The 21,516-nt window shown below is 38.2% G+C and overlaps 2 protein-coding genes across 11 annotated transcripts in view; both read left to right on the top strand.

The window, feature by feature from the left end:
- The window catches only part of ANO1 (anoctamin 1), a 77,208-nt gene extending 72,388 nt beyond the window's left edge, over nucleotides 1-4,820 (top strand). For all 10 annotated transcript variants that reach the window (XM_035328975.1, XM_035328974.1, XM_035328972.1 and 7 more), the window contains 2 exons: nucleotides 1,054-1,159; nucleotides 2,162-4,820. In XM_035328975.1, the coding sequence (XP_035184866.1) occupies nucleotides 1,054-1,159; nucleotides 2,162-2,422 (367 nt within the window). In that variant the 3' untranslated portion in view covers nucleotides 2,423-4,820. The remainder of the gene's footprint in view (nucleotides 1-1,053; nucleotides 1,160-2,161) is intronic.
- An 11,603-nt stretch (nucleotides 4,821-16,423) lies between these two features.
- On the top strand, nucleotides 16,424-19,729 carry FADD (Fas associated via death domain). Its single transcript, XM_035328976.1, has 2 exons — nucleotides 16,424-17,067; nucleotides 17,505-19,729. The coding sequence occupies exons 1-2, from the start codon at nucleotides 16,767-16,769 to the stop codon at nucleotides 17,789-17,791; spliced, it is 588 nt and encodes a 195-aa protein (XP_035184867.1). The 5' UTR covers nucleotides 16,424-16,766; the 3' UTR covers nucleotides 17,792-19,729.
- The last annotated feature ends 1,787 nt before the right edge of the window (nucleotides 19,730-21,516 follow it).

Here is a 21,516-nt window from a genome sequence, read left to right as displayed (position 1 = left end):
AGAGATGTACCTACAGAGAAAAAAATAAAAAGAAACATTTTTTGGTACACTGAAAAATTACACAGACTGACCAAGAAATAAAACACCTTTATAGTTGTATTATTTTAAAATTTATATTCTTTATAAATTCTCATAGTGCAAGCTTGATAGGCTGAAATGACTGCTAAGCTGAAAAATCACTCTGAGATAAAAGACAAAAACCATCAAAATTGCACATGCATTAGCTTTGTTTGCTTTTAATTTCTCCTGATTTCCTTCTCGTGATCTTTGGACAGAGGATAAATTAGGTTGGCAAACATGTTTCTAGCACAAAACTTACAGAAGGGAAGTGTAAGCGACAAAGTCCTTTGTAAAAACAGCAGCTTTATCTGCTTTCTAATCACAGCCTTTCCTCTTCCCATTTCATCATTTCTCCCATATTCCAGGGATTTTTAAATCATTTGAAAATATGAATCCCAAATTCTTGCAAAGTACTGACAGGATGCTGTGGTTTAAATGTAATGTTTGTTGTTGGTGGTGGTGGTTTTGGTCCCATTCCTAACAGGTTATTGTTTATTAGCTCATAGATTTTCTGGAAGCCACAGCTAAGGCAAAATTCTCATATTCTCTCTATACGGCAGAATTTGGTGGTGATCTTTTGTGAGTCATGAACTAAGCAGAACACCATATAGCATAGCATACATTATGAACCCGAATCTGTATTTTCATCTTTAATATTAGTCTAAAAGATGTTAATTTATTTTCATTGAAAGTTGATTTTAAAACCAAGAAACAATTTGAGTTGTGCAGTTTACTCCATCTTTATGCAGAGTTTATATTATTTGTATTAATCAGAGGGTATTAAGATTGCAGACCTTTAATTTTGACTAAAACTTGAAGGCTGTGTGAGACTTTCAGATGTAACTTGTTTGTGAGAAGTTAATATAGAGCAATGCTGTAATAGCAAACTCCCTTTGAGATTGCTTGATCTACTGTTCAGCAATTTGGTGTTAATCCCTCATTGTGCTAAAATGTTTGAATGACATCACTAATCTACAGAGTCTTGTTTTGCAGATACAAAGATTACCGAGAACCCCCCTGGTCTGAAAACAAATATGACATTTCAAAGGATTTCTGGGCTGTCCTAGCAGCAAGATTAGCATTTGTGATAGTTTTCCAGGTATGTTCTACTGCATGCACTTTTTATATGAAAAAGTTACCATACCTCTTCAGCTAAATAGAGCAAGCCACCTTCGGAAATAAGTTACTAGGCCAAAGAAAGTATCTTCTTTCACAGATCTTTCCTGCAAAATCAAAGGAATTTGCCCATCCTTGTTCACATTCCTGCTGCCTCCCATACAATCCAGACGTATCCCCAGTGAATTACTTTGTCCCTAGTGATTGCCTGAACTGGTTTGATCCAGACGCAACTTAATGACCTTAGTGACCAAGAAAGCACAAGATTGGTTCTAATTAGGTCCCACCAGTTTCTCCAGTAGGACATCAACATGTATAGTGAAGAAGCATAAATTCCTTCCAAAATAATGTCTAGACCTAGCCCTGAAGTGAAATTTCCAAAATTTCCCAATTGTATTTTATCTCACCTCTGAACAAGAGGGCAAAATCTTGCAATTTTTTACTGTGGCATTGTTCAGTCACAACAGTGATGCTAGTTATTGTGATACAAATGTTTAATTCTGCCTTATCTAAACAACTTATTTCAAAGCTTTTATTCCTTTTTCAACAAAATACATATTTTTATGTAAAACACTTCCTGTTCATGGAACCAAGATTTTAAGTCAGAAACATTTAATTGGAATGTGGTTTTTTTGTTTGTTTGTTTTTGCCAGCTTTTATTTTACCTCTTGCTATGTGCTTCTGCCTTGCTGATGTTCATCTTTATTTATCAGTTACAGTATTTCCTTTTGATTTCCAAATAGCTATGATAGTATTTGTACTTAAATCATAGAGACCTGTGCCTGCCATTTTTGTCTACTTCTAGTATGAACAGGAAGTCGAGGTAAATTTGGCTCAGTATCACATTTGTGACATGCAGTTGAGCCCAACTCAAATATTGTCCTTTCTTCATTCTTCCTTCTCAAATACACTGAAAATGTCCCCTTTCCTTACAGTCATCCTTGCATTTGACCTTGCTGATGTTTTCTCACAATTTACTTTTCAGAACTTGGTCATGTTTATGAGTGACTTTGTTGACTGGATTATCCCAGACATTCCCAAGGACATTAGTCAGCAGATTCATAAAGAGAAGGTTCTCATGGTCGAGGTCTTCATGAGAGAAGAGCAAGGGAAGCTGCAAATGCTGGAAACCTGGAAAGACAAGGACAAGAAAAAAGGTGAAAACTGTAACAATCACAGCCCCAGACTCTCCAGGAGCCACAGTGGAAGCTTGTCCTCCTGCCACTCGTACCCTGTTGACGTATAGAAGAGGAGGCAGTTGAGCATGTTGGGGCATTCCACTGGTACATAAGCCATCACGTAAAGGGCAGGACTTGACAAATGGACAACCTGGTGCATGTTGAAGGATGTGCTGCCATTTTACTCCCATTTTTGTGAGAAATGCTCTTCTTGCAAACGGGGAGGACCATGATCTATTTCTGATAATGTGTTGTGTTTTTTTTTTCTTTTGCACAAGCAGTAATGCAGGGAAATTTTGTATGTCATCATTAGATAACACTATTGACTTTGATGTGCATTAATAAATGCACTTAGTACTTAGTACATCTTGATAGAGATATTCTCTAAGAATTTGAACTTAGACAAATAATTAAAGGTAAATTTTAAGTAATAATAATACTACTAATTTAAAATATTTTGGGGGCCCTTGGCTTGCAGGTCTGTGGGACAACTTTGTATTCAAAATCAGCTTTAGAGTGTGCCCTAGTATTCCTTTTGGCAGGAGAGGAACCATGCAAAATTTACCAGACTTGCTTGCTTTCAAAGATACGGTTTAGCTCTGCTAGCAGACATCTATGAACCTGCGGGTCTGAAACAAAGCTCCCATTGAGCTTTAGAGTCAAACACATGCCTGAGGCACTTGTGGCATTCTGCTGTGTGCCCGACACCTCCGCTGAGCACTGCTCTTTTCACAAGCAGTGAAAAAAAAAAAAAAAGTGGATCTGGAAGAGTCCTTCTTACCAATGAACAACAGATATGGTGGAAGCTACCTCGGTGCCCCAGACTGCATCATGTGTGTTTGAGTGGTCCCCCAGAGGCTCCTAGATTTTAGCAAGGTGGCAGCAGCACAACCTGGGAGATGTTTCCAGCAGGCTGATTACCATGGAGTATTTTGGTAAATGCCCTGAATTAATGAGCACATGTAGAGCTGCAGTGAGTCACACTGCCCTGCCTAGTACTTGGACATCATACTTGCTGAGGAGAGTCCCTTTTTCCCGTTGTTTTAGCACATCCCTTTCTTAGCCAGGTTTTTCTCTGTAGCCCTCTATGCTCAGCAGAAGGGAGTCTGCGTGCATCTTTCACAGCCAGTTTCCCCTGCAGACTTTGTACTGCTGAATGGCATTTCCCAGAGGCTATGCCAGAGGAGTAAATCCAAAACATGTACCACTTACTGTCTTTAATGGAAGTTTTGCCTGCAATGGGGCTACAGGACCAGACCTTCAGTTAGTTACAGGACTTTTCTTTTGTCTTAAAATACCCTATCTTTTATACAAAGAGCTTCCTCAAACTACAAGTCTAAAATCTTTACTTAAGAAGCCTATCTAACTCCCATCAGTTCAACTCTTTTTAAGTATAGTACATTTTAGTTTTGCTTTGTCAAATGATAAACTGCACTTCCAAATAATATTGGTGCAATTAACCTCATTTCTTTTATCGCTTTGTCTTGTCCATGGCACTTGCATTACAAATATAAAACTGAATAAAATAAAATGTAAAGATTTCTTTAAAGTCTAACTACTGTATGGTTTGTTACAAAACCAAACGACGTCAAGACTGTTTTCAGTTACTTGTTTCGTTTTCCTTTTTTTTTCCTTTGCCAAACTAATTTAAAGATTAATGCTAGAACTTAAAAAAAAAAAAAAAAAAAAAAAAGCCATATCTAGCTTTTGATATATTTATTTGTTTTAAAGTATGTGATAAACTTGATATTTTTCTGTAGTCTGTCCAAAGAAGATACCAGAAAAGATATTATGTGGAAGAAAGAAAATAGTATTAACCAAATATTCTTGAAACTTATTTAAAATATTGATTCAACCAAAGATTTTTATTAATAAAGGGCTTATATTTTGTTAACTCTTGTTTCTGTTGTATTTTGACTTGCAGGAATGTCACTATTTTTAAAATCTGTAATTTATAGTATCTTACAACTATAGGGCCAAATCCTGCCTGGTATATTCACACAATAAGCATTATTCCTGGCAGTAAGCATTTACAAGATCAGACCCATGGACTGCAGTAGAAATATGAGTGCAAATAAATTAGGTAAATCCTGTTGAAGAAGTGTTCTTTTTCTCATTGTTTGGTAGCCTAAAAGATCCAGAAGAAAGCCAAACATGAACTACCTGTTCTGAAGAGACATCATAGGGAACTTCCTCTAGGGGAATCTGTAAATACTTATCTGAAAGTGTTCCCAGCTTAATACTGACATTCCTGTAAATGGTAGAACTATATCCTGAACACATACTTATCAGAATTTTTCATTGTTTGCTGAAATCATGAAATAGTAACAGTGGCTTATACTTTCTTTTGTACAGTAAATTGTTTGAAACAGAATTTTGTATATAAAAACTGTATCACTACTTAGATAACTATAAAACTCTTTCATGGAATCATTTTTTAAGAAAAGTAAATATCTACTAAATCTCTTTTAGTTCGTTTTTTTTTTTTCTTTTTTTTTCTTTCTTTCTTCATTTGAACATTTATTTGAAATAAACTTAAATCTGCTAGAGTTTCTCCTGTGGGACAGCTGCTGTTCCCAATCCTCTTTGTGCTGTGTGCAACTATGAGTACTATTAGACTGGAGAAATATAATAACTTATGTTACAGTTTGCCTAAAACTGGATCTTTGATACCTTTTGCAGTCAGTGCTCCTTGTGTACTCAGACAACAGAGACCAGAATAGAGATGGGTCTTTTATTATTTGATTTTTATCAGGTATTAACTACTTGATTTATAGACCTCTTCATAACAACTCAGATTGTAAATCTTGTGTTGTAGTTCCTCTAAATTTGTGGTATCAAGTGGGATCAAATCACACTTTGAGATTCAATGCATCCCACCTTAGATGTTTCCATCTGCATGAACACAAAGGGGTAATTGGCTTCTAGCACAGACATAGATGGTGTATACACTCAACATTCAGTGAAGAACCCTGTACTGGGAGCTTTCATTTTCTTTTTATGTTGGTCTTAGGTATTTAGCTGAATATAGTGTGTAAGAGTATTCACTAAGACATTTGAAGTGGGCTCCTAACAAGGAAGAATACTGCTTGTTTTGTCTGTTTAAATTGAAAAATGTATTCATTATCAGAAAAAAGTATGAATGGTAAAACTAAAGAAACAAAACTCAGTGATTCCCTTGACCACACTCTCCTGAATAACAGCACTGAAGTGACACAGCACAGGAAGCAGAAAAGCTGCACTGAGTTGTTCATATTTTTATTGCGCTATGAGACCTCTACAAGCAGAGTTGGACACAGAGCTTGGCTTGCAGTTTCCTTTTTTTTTTTTTTTTTTTTAACTGTTGTTAGAAGGCTAAGAGTGAAGCTTCATGCCAATTTTTCCTTTCTTACCAGAAAATATTAATACCTCTAGCTGTAATTGAATTTAATTTAGAAAGTGGGAATTCTGTTTGGAGATAATGTCTATGTAAATCTATTCCTAGACGACACTAAAGATCTTGCAGCTGTTAAATTGTAGGAGCTGGGTACAACGTATCAGGCAAAATACTTCCTTTGGAGCATGAATAATCTCACTTCAGTCAGTTCATATCATGCTTGGAATTGTTTGATCTCAGACCTCAGTTTTCTACAAAAGATGTGTCATTGAGTTAAGCAATAATCCGTATCAAACATAAAATTCTGTACCAAAATACTTTTTATCATTCTGAGTAACTTTTTATCATTCTGAGTAACTTTTGTAGGAGCAGGTAAATCACTGCCTATTTGGAAACTGGTTTGTTTTTTTTTTTTTTCAGTTCTTAAAGATAAACCTATCGAGTTGAGTTCATGAGATACAAGGCAATATTTTCCATAAAGAGATTTGCACTGCTGTTGTGTTACTTTTCATGAAAGTATTTTTTCATATTTGTGATGCAAGTAGAAACAAGCTTTGTTTTTACCAATAGCATTGTTTTTTACCAATAGCAAATTTGAGTAAGGATTATGCATGGGGGGGCAGACAAGAAAGATAACGCAGAGAAGCAGGGAACGAAAAGTGACCAAAACAGCAGTTTTTATGGTGACTTGCAGCTACTATATGGGACAGGCTTGAAGAATGATAGTGATATTGTATCCATCTTGTCAGCAGAATTTGGTATTGTTGATGACATACCTGTGACTTGTATGCAACCTGTTTTTGACATGCTTCTGCCAAAAAAGTTGTAAGTACAAAACTCCATATCCCAGCTTGCTTGCTTCCTTCATTAAGAAAAAAAAAAAAAAAAAAAAAAAAAAAGTATTAAACATTAAACAGGGAAATAATTATAGTGGTTTACTTAGTTATAGAGTGGAGGTCTTCTTGAGAAGATGCAGATATAGACAACAGTAGGAAATATTACAGTTGGAAGTGACTACATAGAACGTTCTTCTTCAACTATTACTAAAATACAGTGTTTGCTTTTTGCTACCCAAAGTTTGTATAAAAGGCAGAATTTCAGTTGGTACATCTGAGGAGGAAATCACATGCACCCTATTGTGTTGACAGTACAAGTCTGAATCTTCTGAATTTCAATGTCATTGTGTTTCTAAGAGACTGTATTACAAATATTTTGCAGTCTTAAATAGCTTAAGGGTGAATAAGTCTGAAGTCAAGGCACAGATACATTTCTATTTTTAAATCCTCAGTGCTCTCTGGTGCTGAGCTGTTAATGATCTCTTTGGCTGTTCTGATTTCCAATAAGAGATAATGAAACAATTTACTTTTCATCTTGTTACCTCAGGAGTCTGAACTCTCCCAAAGTTTTGTAGATCACTTTAGCACATTTATATTTTCCTATGAAGTTTTCAAGGTAAAGAATTATTTTTCCTTTTGCCACGGAAGAAAACATATCCTAAAATTTATATGGATTCCATTCAAGCTCTGATTCAATTCTTTTCACACACAAGTACAATTTATTCCATGACCAAACACAATATGCCATTTTTAGTACAGCACAGAAAAAATAATGTTCCTTTTTTTTCCCCATCTTTTTTTAGCTGAACAGGCCTTTCTGAAGAAGAAACTATTAAAGTGGCTTTTTAATTTTAAGTTCTTCCTTAATTTTTAATGCCATGCATGCAGCCTTATTCAAGGCCACTTGAAGCCAAGGAAAATGTTTTCTTTGACTCCCTTTGACTTCAGTACGCTCCATGTGAGATTAAGCATGGCTTATTGAATGATTGGTTCCACTTCTAATAAAAATTCTTAGTACTTACTTTATGGTACTATCATAACCCAGAGGGTCAGCTAAAGCCAAATATATTGATGTACATGAGTTGTGGAAGCAGTAGAGTTCTACATACTGTTGTGTTAGTTTCCATGAAGAAAAGGGCTCAGAAAATCTAAGGCATTACATGGTCATGTTAACTTAGCTAGTTACACAAGCATGAAGGTTTTTGAGGCCACAGCCTTCATCTTGCTTAGTACCACATTTATGAGAGAATTTATGCCAAAATGTGAAATGTACCAATCAAGATGCTCATGAGAAGAAAAATCAAAACATAACTCAAAGTATTGTGCAGACAAATTTAAAAGCTTAACAAAACCCATTTTTCAGAGCAAGAGTTAAACTTGTATAGCGAAGCCAACTTTCTTAGAATGGAAGAGAAGGTTATTCCATATTTTTACTTCTAAATGAAAGAAGAATAGCCATCTTTCCTAGTTGAAGTATAGAGGCTAGGGAAAAGTGGCAGATGGAGAAGAGAGGAAGAAAAGACTGTTGACTGATGTTTTTAGATCCAAGCGAGTTGCAGATCAGTCACAGAGGCTGTATTTCTCAAATGAGGATTGCTTCCTCAGGCAAGTCCATCTTGTAGGTAGTTTATCAAGGTATCCTTTGCCAATCTTTTCTGAGCAATGTACAGTCTCATCGTGCCAAGCAGTGCAATACTGTTGATCTTATGTTCAGGTGAAAGTTGGAAAGTGATGAGAAATGGAACACAAACACAGTAAGAACAGGGAGATCTCTCAGGCTTCAGTGAAGTCATGTTGACTGTGTTCTCCAGTGACTGTATTGTATTGCAAGTAATACCGAGAGCCTTGGCAATCAAAAATAAGCAGGTGCAGTGAAACAAGTGCTTTTCACTGAGAGCATGCCAGCCAACTTTTCTGCTCAAAAAAGCATCTCTTTTCAGGAGCCCAGAAAGAGAGACAATCACCCAAATAGCACTATCTTTCATTTTGTTTGCAGAGTAATCCTAGATTTGGCACACCAGTTTTGAGTCTTTAGTGTTAGACCAGAGCAATCTTTGTGTTTCTCATATGTTCCTCTAGGAACACACTTATTTTTAACATTGCTCAGAATGATTTACGAACTCCGATGCCATTTCCAGCACTGAAGTCAGACCCCAGTTACTGCAGCCCCTTCAGCAGGTAAGCCTCTACAGCCTCACGGACAATGTGCAGGTGAGTGGCTTCTGCTTGTGCCGACAGCCTCGAGCCAAGATGGCAGCATTGCATCATTGCTTTGCTGTGCTCACAGGTATGGAACTGCCATCTGTTCTGGTAGGAGTGTGTCATTAGCTGAGCTGCTCACATTTATTAATGAATTAATCTTCCAAACACATCTGTACATAAAGAAATATAATTACTCACAAGTAATTAACCATCAAGTAGAAAAGTAATAAATCTCAGCAGACTAGCCTGCTCCAGGTTTACTGATAAGAAAGGCTTAGTCCAGTGGAGAAATTGAGGTTTCAGGCCTGTCTGAAGCTTAAAGGTTGAGAAAGTTGGTTAGAGGCCAAATTTTCGCTCAAAGTGGAGGGTTCCTAAAGAACAAATTTTATTCTATTTAAAATGGGACACCTGCCTTTTATTGATTAGGTCACATATCAGGGAGTTTGAGACCTGAGGTAGAAAGCCATTTTTACCTTGAAAGAGTTCAAAACCATGTTTCCCTGAAGTGACTTTTACTAAAGTGAAGATCAAATTACAGACTGGTCCTCACCTACTGCTCTCCTTCTGCTGAGTCCCTGTGCCACCAAGAAAGCACAAATCCTCAGGTCATAAAGAGACTATGTGCATAACCAAGTGGCTCTACAAGCCGGTGGGCTCCAGGCTACTCTCCTACAAATGGTCAGGTATTTTACTTTATATAAGCGTTGTTGGGAGAGAGAGGGACTTGTAACAGGGAAAGGAACAATGGAAGTCCTTAGAGTAAACAGATGTGAATTTCAGCTACATCTTCTTCCTGGCTTCAGGGAATAAAAGAAATAAAACTGAGAGCCCCAAAATTTTACTGAATCTCTTCACTTCTGTCTTTTTGAATTCTAGTTTTGAAACCAAATTTCTCCACATCTTTACAATGTATTTCTTTTAGATCTGACCAAAGAGAGTTGGAGAACTGAGCTGGTAGGTATCTCTGGGGCTTCTTGTGGGGCTTAATCGCTTCCAGGATCAGGTACTTGGTAAAGATGTAATAGAGGCTATTTCTGCTTTAAAAAAATCACTCAAACATTGTTTAAAAACAACGAATGTGTATGTGTATATGTGTATTCAAGAGAGAGCGTGAACATGGGTTTGATCTCATGTTGCGGATCACTTTATTATGGTTGTGTCTCTGAACGCGAGCTTCTCAGGAAAATAAGAAAATGTAGTATACATATTTTGAGGGTAGGTAGACAAAGCTGTGGTATGTGCAACTTTTCTTTCTTCTAAGGCATACCGACTGTAGGTGAAGTATATATACATAAGTACACATATCCTACGTATTGTATGATATTAATCCGTTCTCTCAGCATACCATGCTCCTTCATAGACTTTTAATTTCTGGGAACAAACAACAATTTTCCATTGTGTTTGTGTATGAAAATGAATTCCAAATTGTGGCTTAAGCCTAACTTGTATGTGGTTGTGACTACAATGCTAAGGACTACCTCAAATTGAAGAGTTTACTTAGAGAACAGAAAATAATACTTTTTACTCCCCTCTCCTAAGAATCAAGGGAGGGGCATGATGAAACCAGATTTGCTTTCTTACTTGTTATTTCTAAATTCCTGTGAGTAACTAACCTAGTCATATCCTGTGTCACTTAATGGTTGCATAAAAGTATTCACGTTTTAAAAGGAAATGACTGCTCCAGATAATAAATGCACTGTGTTCAAGCAGACAAGGCACTCCCTCTTTAATCGGATTTGAAAAAAATCATGCACCTTCCAACTTCAATGACGGTGAGATAGTGACTCAGACGGAAAACACTGTATTGGCACATTCTTGAAGGGAAGAACCAAAACGCACCAATCTTTCCTTCAATTGGTAGTTCTGTTGCCAGTCACAGTATTTGAGTTAATACTTGTTTTTACGAAGTGTATCCCCCTCTTGGTTTGTTGCAACCTCCAGATCATACCTTAATTTCATTTTCTTCATTCTCAGTCAGTCACAGAGCACACCACTGCGCAATAGAGCAGTCTCCAGTAGGTGCAAGGTAGGTACAAGAGTTGTTGGCTCTGAGTTAGTGTTGGACACACAAATGACTTAAGCAAAGTGGCTTTTCACCACCCTAATGGAGATATTTTGCCTTCAGACCCACACTAATATCTCTGCACTGCACTGCGGAAGACAGGCCTGTGGACAGGCTTTGGCATAGATTAACACAAGCTTTGGCATGTCTGTATCATATTCTACTGTAGGTTCATCTTCATGAGGAAGTTGCTCAAAATACCTACCTTCCATAGCTGTTCTATGCTGCTGAGGTAACCCACCGAGCATGGTCACTTCCAGTGTTGTACAGGTCAGCTTAGTCTTGTTCCCCAAAAGAGATATAATAATAATTCACTACTACTCAGGCAAGTTTTTTTGTTTGTTTGTTTTCCAATTATTATTATTATTTCCTCCCTGGCTTATTTTACAATTACTTTCCTGTGTAGACAACCCTCATTTTCTGTTTTCTCTGTTCTGTTTTTCAAAGTGCTAAATTAATGTTACATAGACTAAATAATAAATACAGTTTAGAGGAAAGAAACATTCTAGTCTAATATATACACATAGTTTTATTGACATGTGAAATGTTTGTCTGAATGATTTCATACTTATACAGTAAGATGAAAAGTCCCTACAAAAATAGGTAAAAAGTCAAGTCAGAGATTTTTAGTTGGAGAAAATAAACAAAAGTCTAGGATTTACCCTTCCCCTAAAGTTAAACTAACGTCTTCTGCCAACAATAACACAAAAGAATTATACCAACAGAATTATATCAACACTTCTTCTATTTCAATATTAAGTTCAAGCATCTGTTAACAACTTATTGCTTGTTGTTGTTGTTACTTGGCCAGATCTTTTATCTGTATACAACCTATTCATGCTGGAGTTCACTTTCTTTTCAATACTTATTTGCTTTTCCCACAGTCTGCTTCTGATTTTCTCTCCTTCAGCCCACAAAAATTTGACATTTCCTATAGTCTCTTTAATCATGGGCAGTTTTCTCCTAGGATCCTAAGTCTCTTCACAAACAGTTTCTGTACTAGAGAGCACTTCCTTCTAAGTGAGTCAGTGTAGCAACAAAGAGGTAATCTCTGACAAGGAAATATGGACAGATCATTCATTCACCATAAATATATATATATATATATATATTTTCTTTCCTGGAAACATGTTTTATGATTTTGCAGACAATAGATGTGAGACATTGAATACTTTGGTTAAAGAAATTTTAGGGAAGTCAGTTTATTTACCACAGAGTAAAAAAAACAAGCAAATATACAAAAGAAAAAAAAAAAAAAAGTAATGTCTAATTAAATTAGTAGGGAGTGCTTTGCATTTTTTTATTACTGATCTTAACCTGAAAACAAGAAAAACTGAGATGCTCTTAAGTCCCTTGACAGAGAATGGAAGTTATAATAAAAGAAGTGTACAAATGACTGAACCTCAAGAGATAGACAATTGCTCAGTACTGAGACAAGATTAAATATATCTAGTCTATGCCAAGAAGTTTGTCCAACCTGTTTTTCTATACTGTCAGGGATGAGAATTTTAAGTTCTTCCTGGGTTGTTACAGAACTGTCTGTTATATTAGGAAAGTTACCAAAGCTGCTTCATTCATAAAAAGGATATCACCTAAGTACTCTGATTTCTATGGATTCAGGCAACTAGGAACTGCATCCCACATTTTTCATTACCTATTCAAAAAAAGCTAGGGTGCTCCCCTCTCTAGAAGCAGGGCTTTTCAAAGCACCATGCAATCCACCTGGAAGGTATCCAGCAGCATATAGATTTATCTTATAATGATGGAATGCTTTGGATTTTGATGCCACTCCCACCATATGGATATTCACCTTTTTGCTTCCATTTGCTAAAAAATGAAACAAATACGCCTTTGGCAATTCTACCTCACCCCTGACAGTCATCCCAGACAATCTAGCAAGTACCTACAAGCAGCTTGTAAAGAAACTACAGTAGAACATCAAGCTCTCCTTGACTTGATTCCAGTTTCCAGTTCTGAAGACACCTGTTGACCAGCTTGTCATCCTGCATATTATTCAAATCAACTACAATATCAGTAACAGTCCTTCACAAGTCTGTAAAGATATAGTCATCATCCATGGAGACTTTCACATCCCTCTGTTCTGAAAAAAACAGATAGGAATTCCTACAGAAGCACATTGTTTGCATCCTATAGGCCCAGGAACTGAGCTTTGCTCTGATGGGACAGGACTGACCTGAGAGCAGTTATATAAAGTCCAAACTTATCAAAGGTAAGCAAAATACATACAAAGCAGCAGGTATGTAGCTCAAAACAAAACAAAAACAAAGGAAAAAAAAAAAAAAAAAAAAAAAAAAAAAAAAACACTGAAACTGTACCTCTCTGTGGAACCCTTGGTATGGGCCTCAAAAAGGAGAGTCATTTCTTTGAACATCTGTGCTACTATCTCTGATTTGACCACACTATTTATTGTGCTGAAATAACTATGTTGCAACCAGCACCCAAAACAGCTGGTTTAAAAGTAGTTCTTCTGTGTCAACAGTACACTACATGCACATCCCTTGTTAGAGAAGAGGGTGAAAAGAGAAGGCAAGCTATTAATATTTACAGAAAGCTATTTGTCATATCAAGAATAAGTTGCTTGACAGTAACAGAGAAAACAGTCATCAAGGCTGGACTCAAACACTCATATACTTGCTAATGAGCACTAATAGCAAATTAGATTACATTGGATCAGATTAGAGCTCCTGAAGAAACTGTCAAACATTTCCACAGCTGTGTAGAAGATTAGACTGATTCTAGAATAAAGAAGGGCAACCAAAAATTTGGCTGGAAAGCACAAAGCATCTTCCAAAAATTCTATGCAAATTGATGTAAATCACCTACAGTCAGGACAGCCACAAACATTTTGTCACAACATTCTTACTCCTCAAGACGTGTAGACTAACATACCGCTTTTTAAAGCAGTTAATAAATCGTGAACACTCACAAGCAACCCTTCAGCTACTCAGCACAACATACCCACTCACTGTGGCTGCGCACAGCCCCTGAGAAAGGCAGCCCCATGCTTTGCTGCTTCACTTCCACATTCCCTAAATGTGTGTTTGTTCCTGTATGTCCTGGTGACCAACACCTTTCTGAAGTATCGGCAGAAATGAATCATTTTGTTCTCGTTGCCCTGCTCTTTCTGTGGAAATCAAGTCAAAAAGCTCAGCACTGAGCACTCCAAAGCCTCGAGCTCCCTCTGCAGCATTTTGGAAGGAATCGTCTTGCCTCAAGGAACCTATAAATTACGTGGTGAGGAACTGGATCGTTCCTAGCACTCAGTTTCTGGGAAAATTGCACTGAAATCTGAGCTGGTCTAGTAAATCATTTGTATTAAATTTTATTCCAATGTGGAACCGTTATGATCTGTTGACCCTGGTAAATATTTTCTTTGCTGACCCTGCTCCAAACCGCTTTCAAGGAAATAACTGGAGGAAAGCACATTCCTTTGGTGTTTTCATCTGTGAATGTGTAGAGTTAACAGGCCAGGTTCAGATATACCAAAAGGGGTTACTAAATCACTATGCCAGACATTAGAAGTGAGTTTTAAAGCATTTAAGTGGTGATTTATATCTTAATTAAATGATGATTTATATCTTTTAGTTCCATGTTTGTTACTAATTTAGACTCCCTGAGAATTACACCAATATATAGAATTGCTTTCACACATACAGCAGTGCTGAATGTGGCCACTAAGTTCATGCAAGCCTCAGCCGATGATGGTTTCAATTGCTTGCCAAGTGACGGAGAAAAAGGCATAAATTACACAGATTTAGACATCCTTCGTGTAGACTTGTCTCTGAATTTGGCCTGCTAATATCACCAGGCACAAGCTAGGTGACATGTAATTTGGTTCCTCCTTACGCATTGTTTTGAAGTCATTTTTCTTGGCTATATTAAAATGAGATTTAAAAAAAAAAACTGGATTTTATACTTTTTACATTGTTATTAGGACTTATATCTGCTTTCTAAGTTAATTCACACACTGCAACTATATTTCTTCTTGGCATCATACTACGCTTTTTTACTCATGCTCATTCCTTCACATTAAAGAATCTTCAAGACTGCAGAGAGAAAATACAACCCTCAACACAGGCACAGCTCATCCTAGTTTATGTGACCCTGCAACAAGTTAATTCCCTCCAATCTGCAGCAATTAGGGACTCAAAAAAAATCTGCTTTAAACTTGTTTAGTCCACAGACGGTTTTCATGCATGTAGCTAGTCCCACTTACTGGCTTTCTTGATCATGTGCAAGACTGGCTCTGTGTAACAGACTGAAACAGGATGCTGAAAATCTAGCAATTTTATCTAAGGAGGACTTGTGCCTGTGGGAGTTTTAGAGACATTTTGGGAGTAGTTGTTACTCAAGTTGGAATGTGAGACTGGAGAAGAAGATGTGGAAAATGATAACTCCCAAGTCTGTATATCTGAGACGGCAATCTCTTTATGGCATGGACCAGAGTTCTATTTGTGTGTTGCAACAATAATAAATTAAAGGATGCACTGGGAACAACTTAGTAATGGGATAGTTTTGGGAATCATCTATGCTGTGCAGTAAACCTCTATGGTTGCTCTGAACTTTGGAGACCTACAAAACAATGTAATGAACTTGAACTTTCTCTTTCAAGAAAAGTTCACAACCTTTCACCTTCTATAAAAATTGGCTTTAAGATATGGAGACTTAAAATTTGCCCTACTTCTGTTGTAAAGGTCAGAAGTTATTTCATGTCACAATTAACCTTTGTGAGCAACAAGGCCCACACGACAAGTCCTGTGTTTCTAGGTTAAGGCTTGGGTCTCTGGGGGTAGCAGAAGCAGTGCGTGGAGGGCAGAGGCTGCTTTCCTGGGTGGCTGCCAGAGATACCATGGCAATAGCAGTGTCTCTTTGGGAAAGGGTCTCTGATACTGCGTTTCTTGCTCTGTCAAGTCCGTTCATTAATAATTGGTCTCATTTCCTCCAAAAAAGAAAACAAAGAAAAAAGCTCACAAAATAACCCTTGTAGTTTTAGGTGCTAAGTAAAGCATTAAATAAGTGATAAGGCTAATAATTCTGTGTTTAATGTGGGAACCTGCGGATCCCCCAACCTGGGCACAAACACATTACAATTACAGCTTAACCGAAACCAGGACGCGGGGAGCTGGCTCTACATGTGCAGCAGGAGATGGGCAGTGTCAAACCTGGCTCCAAGCACACATTTTTAATTAAGTGCCACTTAACACGTCAGTTAATCTCCGAGGTATTTGGAGCACTGTGCGGCTCCTAATAACAGACCAGGTGGCAGTGAGCACGGCAACCAGCATTTTGGTGCTGTCAGCGCCTCAGGCACTGCCGGGTGGCAGGGAGCTCAGCAGGCTGCTGCCTGCCTCTGACATCTCAGCGGGGCGACTCGGCCTCGGGAGCAGGAACCCAAACACCCCTCACGGAGACTGAGAGGCGGCGAGGGTTATTTCTCCACTGAACTAGCGCAGAGCCAGGCAGCCCCGCTGCTGACACCCCTGGGCTGAGGTGTCCGGGCACCCGCAGGCGATGGGGGCGCTTCCTCGTAATGCTTTATTTTGAAACACGCGGGGCCCTTTTGCTGCCAGACGCCGCCAGCAGGGCCCTCCTGCGGGGAGGAACCGCCCCGCACCAAGTCGGCGCCCGCCATCTTCTAGGGGCGACGGGGAGCCCGGTGCTGCCATCGCGTGGCTGCCGGCGGGCGGGAGCAGGGCCGGGGCAGCAGCGCTCCGCCATCGCGGCGGGGCGGGGACCGGGCTTCGCTTCGCTTCGTTTCGTTTCGCTTCGTTTCTCGTCCCTGCAGTGTCCGGCCTCCCCGCGGAGTCGCTCAGCGGAAACAGGAACAAAACCCGCCCGCGGAGGCGGGACTCCGCTAGCTTTCGCTTGCCGCCCGCGTCTCGCCTGGCGCCGGACCCCCGGTAGGCCTCGGCACCATGGACCCGTTTCTGACCCTGCTGCATTCCTTTTCCTCGAGCCTGTCGGCCGGGGAGCTGCGAGACCTGAAATTCCTCTGCCAGGACAAGATTGGGAAGAGGAAACTTGAGTCTGTCCAAAGCGGTGCGGAGCTCTTCAGCTTCCTTCTCGAGCAGCAGGTGATATCAAGCCACAATGTGGACTTTCTCAAAAAGATGCTTATGGTCATTAAAAGAGAAGATTTGATCACACGGCTAGAGCATTTTGTAGAGGAAGGAGAAGCTGATGTACCTGAAAATCAACCAGATGTGAATGAAAAACGTAGGTGGATTTTTTTTATTGTTTTGACTTCTTTTTTTTTTTTTTTTTTTCCAAAATAATCACAATACGTACACATGCATCCTCAAGACATGGGTCTGCTTGGAGCACGGTTGCCTGCTGTGGCCGAGTCCACTGCCAACAGTGTTTCTGCTACGTAACTGCTGCCCAGGACAGTGTTACATCCTGGAAGAGTTCCATGAGGGCAGCATATGCTGCGAACAGCTTGTTGGAGTGGAATTAGTTCTCTGTTATGCCTAATGGTCACTTGGATGTTTGCTATATACTTGGACCTCCTGGTATATGCAGTGGCTTTTCAGACATGATGTGACATACAGCGCGTGTAATACAGCAAAAGTAGTAGCATTTTTCTTAATAAAAATATTTACATAATGTCACTTCTGGAAATCCATCATTAACATATATTTTTGCTATTTCAGGTCTGCAGAAAGTAGCTATTGAAGTCATATGTGAAAATGTTGGGAGAGAATGGAAAATGCTGATACGGAAACTTGGCTTTTCTGAAGTGAAAATAGACAGAATAATAGCAGCCAATCCCCTTAATTTGAAGGAACAATTGGTTCAATCTCTTCGAGAGTGGCAGAAATGGAAGGGGAAAGATGCAAAGGTGACTGATTTAATAAAAGCTCTTCGAGACTGTAACTTGAACTTGGTGGCAGACCTAGTTGAACAGAAGCTCGTGCAACTGAACATTGAAACCAAGTGAAATCAGTGTAAAAACTCATTCACATCTGTGATGTGAAAGTAAAAAAGCAGAAGTGCCTTCTTGTGTTCAAAACCAAAATCACTGTCATTGGTTCTGTTAATTCTGCAATTCATTCATGTGCCTTAAATTAATAGCTTAATTTACGGTCAGATTAAGACTAACATAAAAACAAATTCCTTTCAGGTAATGCTTTGTAGCTGATGCTTCCCTTTAAATGATTTTACCATTCAGAATAACTACACTCACTTGTGTAAGAATTCTTACACTTCAGTTCAGCCTCTCACCTGAAAATAATATTTGCTTTATTGCAATTACTTTTCAGGTAACTTCTCTGTGAATACATCCATGGGACACTTGTGAGGGAGCTGTAATTTAAAACCTGATAGGGAGGGTTTTTTTTTTTTTTTTTAGTGGCCTGTTTGTAACTAGTGTGAAAGGGGTAAGGAGGTAGAGCTCTTTGCTGTTTAGTGGGTCTTCTTTTTGTTTTAGGTGACATAAGATAATGTCTTCCATAATTTGTTGAGTACCTTGGTTATCAGCAGAAGGATACTAAGAAGACTGTAACGTCAGTCTGTAAGATGGCAGTGCAAAAGGGGCTAATACCTATTGTAGTGGTGCTTTTTTTTTTGGCAGAAAATATGCCCAGTTTGAAAATGAACTTGTTGAAATCAACAGTCTGTATCAAGTGCCTTCATACACAGAATCAGAATGGTAGAAGTTGGAAGGGACCTATAGAGATCACCTTATCCAGCCCTTGTGCTCAAGCAGCAGCACCACCCAGAGCAGGTTGCCCAGGACCTTGGGAATCTCCAAGAAGGGGAACTCCTCAACCTCTCTGGGCAACCTGTGCCAGTGCTCTGTCACCTGCAGCAAATTCATAAAGTACTTCCTGATGTTTAGATGGAAAACATCACCCTGAGGGAAACTTTCTCCTGAAAGTACCAAATAAATTTTAAGCATGTCACAAATGTTTACAGCAGACTTTTTTTTTTTTTCATGCCTTGAATGTTTTAAGATTCTTCACATCAAGTCATCTTGAAGTAGGATTGTTAACTGCAATATCTTTCAAACTACATAGATAGATGCCTGAAGGGAGAGGCTTCATTTTTGCTACTCTACCTGTGTGACTTAACCCCTTTCAAGTTCTTGTTACACAATGCCATTACTATGAAGGCTGCGTGTCAGAATGTAATACATCACTACTCTTTCTGACACAGTTTTCAAATTTTTCTTGAATTTGGTGATTGTAGTGTAGAAGGGAAACTGCTGTAATGTGAACTTAACTTTTTATTAGAGTTTTTTCTTGAAAAATACTTGTGAGAATCATGTTAATCCTAGTGTGCTAAATATCAGTGATGATATACAAGCAAAGGAGCAATGGGTAACACAAAAGTTTCCACCTGTTTTTTTTTGGCATGTACAGTTCTTTAAGTACTCCCTTCAATACTTGGTCAGCATCAGTTGTCAATTCCAAAGTTCTGGTAGGAGATGAAATGCTGCACTTCAACCAAATGACTAGTTCAAAAGTTTTAGTGACTACTAATAGACTTGGTCTTCATTCTGCGGTATTTAAATAAAATTTTCAGATTTTTTTCTTCAAGCATTTAGGCTGTCTTTCTGAGCAGAGTGGAAGAGAAGTTAGCAAAATGAGTTATGTTTGTGATGAAGCAGCTCTGCAACAGTCCCAAGTTCAATCTGTCCAGTGTTTTCCTTACCTACTTGTCCTAAGTTTTCTGGTTCACAAAAGATAAACATAGCAGGAATATTAAAAACCATACTGCCTACTGGATATTAACAGGATATTTTAAGAATCAGTAGGAACAGCTGTTGTAGCCAAGTGCTCATCTGCAAGAACTGTTCTGCCTCAAGATGTGAAACTCAAGGATTTGTACATAGTGGATGTTTGAAAGCAAAGACCTAGACTTCAGCAATCTCTTAGTACTTCAGGACCAATTAAAAACTATTTTTATTAAAGATTGAAAAGATGATTGTGAGAAGAACAAAATCAAGTGGAACAAAAACTTTTTATTGGGAGGGAGGGATAAGTGGAAAGAGTGTAATTCATAAGGAAATGTATTGTCATGTGGTCAGCAATCTTTATTTTCAAAATCAACATTTTGGACTCACTTTTATAGCTAGAATTAAAGTTTTATACTGTATAATTTTGTGCATATTTCATTAAAACTATTTCCTTAAATTAAATGGAACTGTTTCTTTGTTTTATAGAATTGCTGTCTATGATGAGATGAGTGGTGCTAAACAGGCCTTATATTACCATGTCACTCTCGGAACATCAAAAAGGAGAAGGGGAGAAAAAGGAGAAAAAAAATAACTGCAGGAGTAGCTTTTGAATGCTGTCGCCTGGGAAATATTCTCTGCCAGCCCTTAGGAGCCTAAAATTGAGTGTGATATATGCATGGGAGACAGGCCTTCAATGAATAACTGTATTAAAATTGTTTTCCTTATTTTTCTCCACTAGTCATGCTCTGGTAAGGGTGTTGTAGTTGTTTTATAATTAATTAAAATTACAGTTTATGCGTCTTTTCTAAACCTGCAGGGTGCTACAGGATGTGTTCAGAAGTTAAATTGATAGACGCTTTGGTGTTCCCTGAAGTCTGTACTAGCACTAGAGAGTTAGAGTGTACTTAAAACTTTGAATGCATAAGGCAAATGACTTTACCCATTTTATCAAATTCTTCCTTCAATACTCTGCAAGGATGTCTGCCTACATATCTGCTTTTTTTTTTCTTTTTTTTAATTTCTCTTGAGAGTCTTTGTTTCCTTACAGCCTTCAAAAGACAGCCCATAAAAACATATGTTGACAGTGAAAACTACTCTCTCAGGAGACTACTCTCTTATTTTGGTGGATTGTTTTTTCAGGTCCCTTTGCAGTCTCTGAGTACTTGCTTGCCATTTCCCATGATGCTTGAAAATAACACTAATTATATACTGCACATTGTGATGGCGTTTTTCATTTTCAGAAGTCGCTTATTTTCATGACAGAAGTAAAAGAATTTTTCTAGACTTTTAATTAAAAGTACTCTTATACAAATTGGTTGTCATGAATATTTCGAATGCAATGTTTTATATTCCTTCTTCTCCATTCCCAAAACACAGGCAGCTGTATTTCCTCCAGCCTTTGTTTCAGTCCTAAAGTAATCGGCTATTTTATGAAATCTAATTGCTTCGTTTAATTGTCTAGCACAAAAAGCTGAGTAATGCATGCTGTATCTGTATCTCAGAGCTCTCTCTAAGCACTCAGCATGTCCTTAATTCAGACTCTTTGGCTGAGTATTTTTCAATTTGTATTTAATTTCTAATCACTGTCTTTGTCTCTTTCATAATTGCTAAAAGGTGGTTTGTGCTATTCTTCCAGTCCCCTCCATAGATCACCTATGTCCTTAAAATATGTTCCAGCATGGAAAACATGTTTCCAAGTTGTTTTCCCTGTTTGATTTATTACTTCTTTCCTCTGCCAATGTTTTTATCAAAAGTTTTAAGGCTGCATTGGTAGAATTGCAAGAACTAGTTCACTGCCTCAACTGTATACCATAAGAATAGGAATTATGGAGGTCAGATGAGAGATGTGGGGTTTTGATGTCTGCAAGCAATGAAAGTTCAAGGACTTTGGAAGAATCTTTGTTTTTATAACAATTTTCATAGCTGAGGATTACTTAACGTTGAGAGGGTATGTTGCAATGGGTTCTGGGAACTGTAGGTTTAGA

This window comes from Oxyura jamaicensis, chromosome 5 (genome assembly GCF_011077185.1).
Source record: "Oxyura jamaicensis isolate SHBP4307 breed ruddy duck chromosome 5, BPBGC_Ojam_1.0, whole genome shotgun sequence".
Lineage (NCBI taxonomy): Eukaryota > Metazoa > Chordata > Aves > Anseriformes > Anatidae > Oxyura > Oxyura jamaicensis.
The sequence above is the reverse complement of the archived record's forward strand: the minus strand, read 5'-3'. Positions and strand labels throughout refer to the sequence as shown.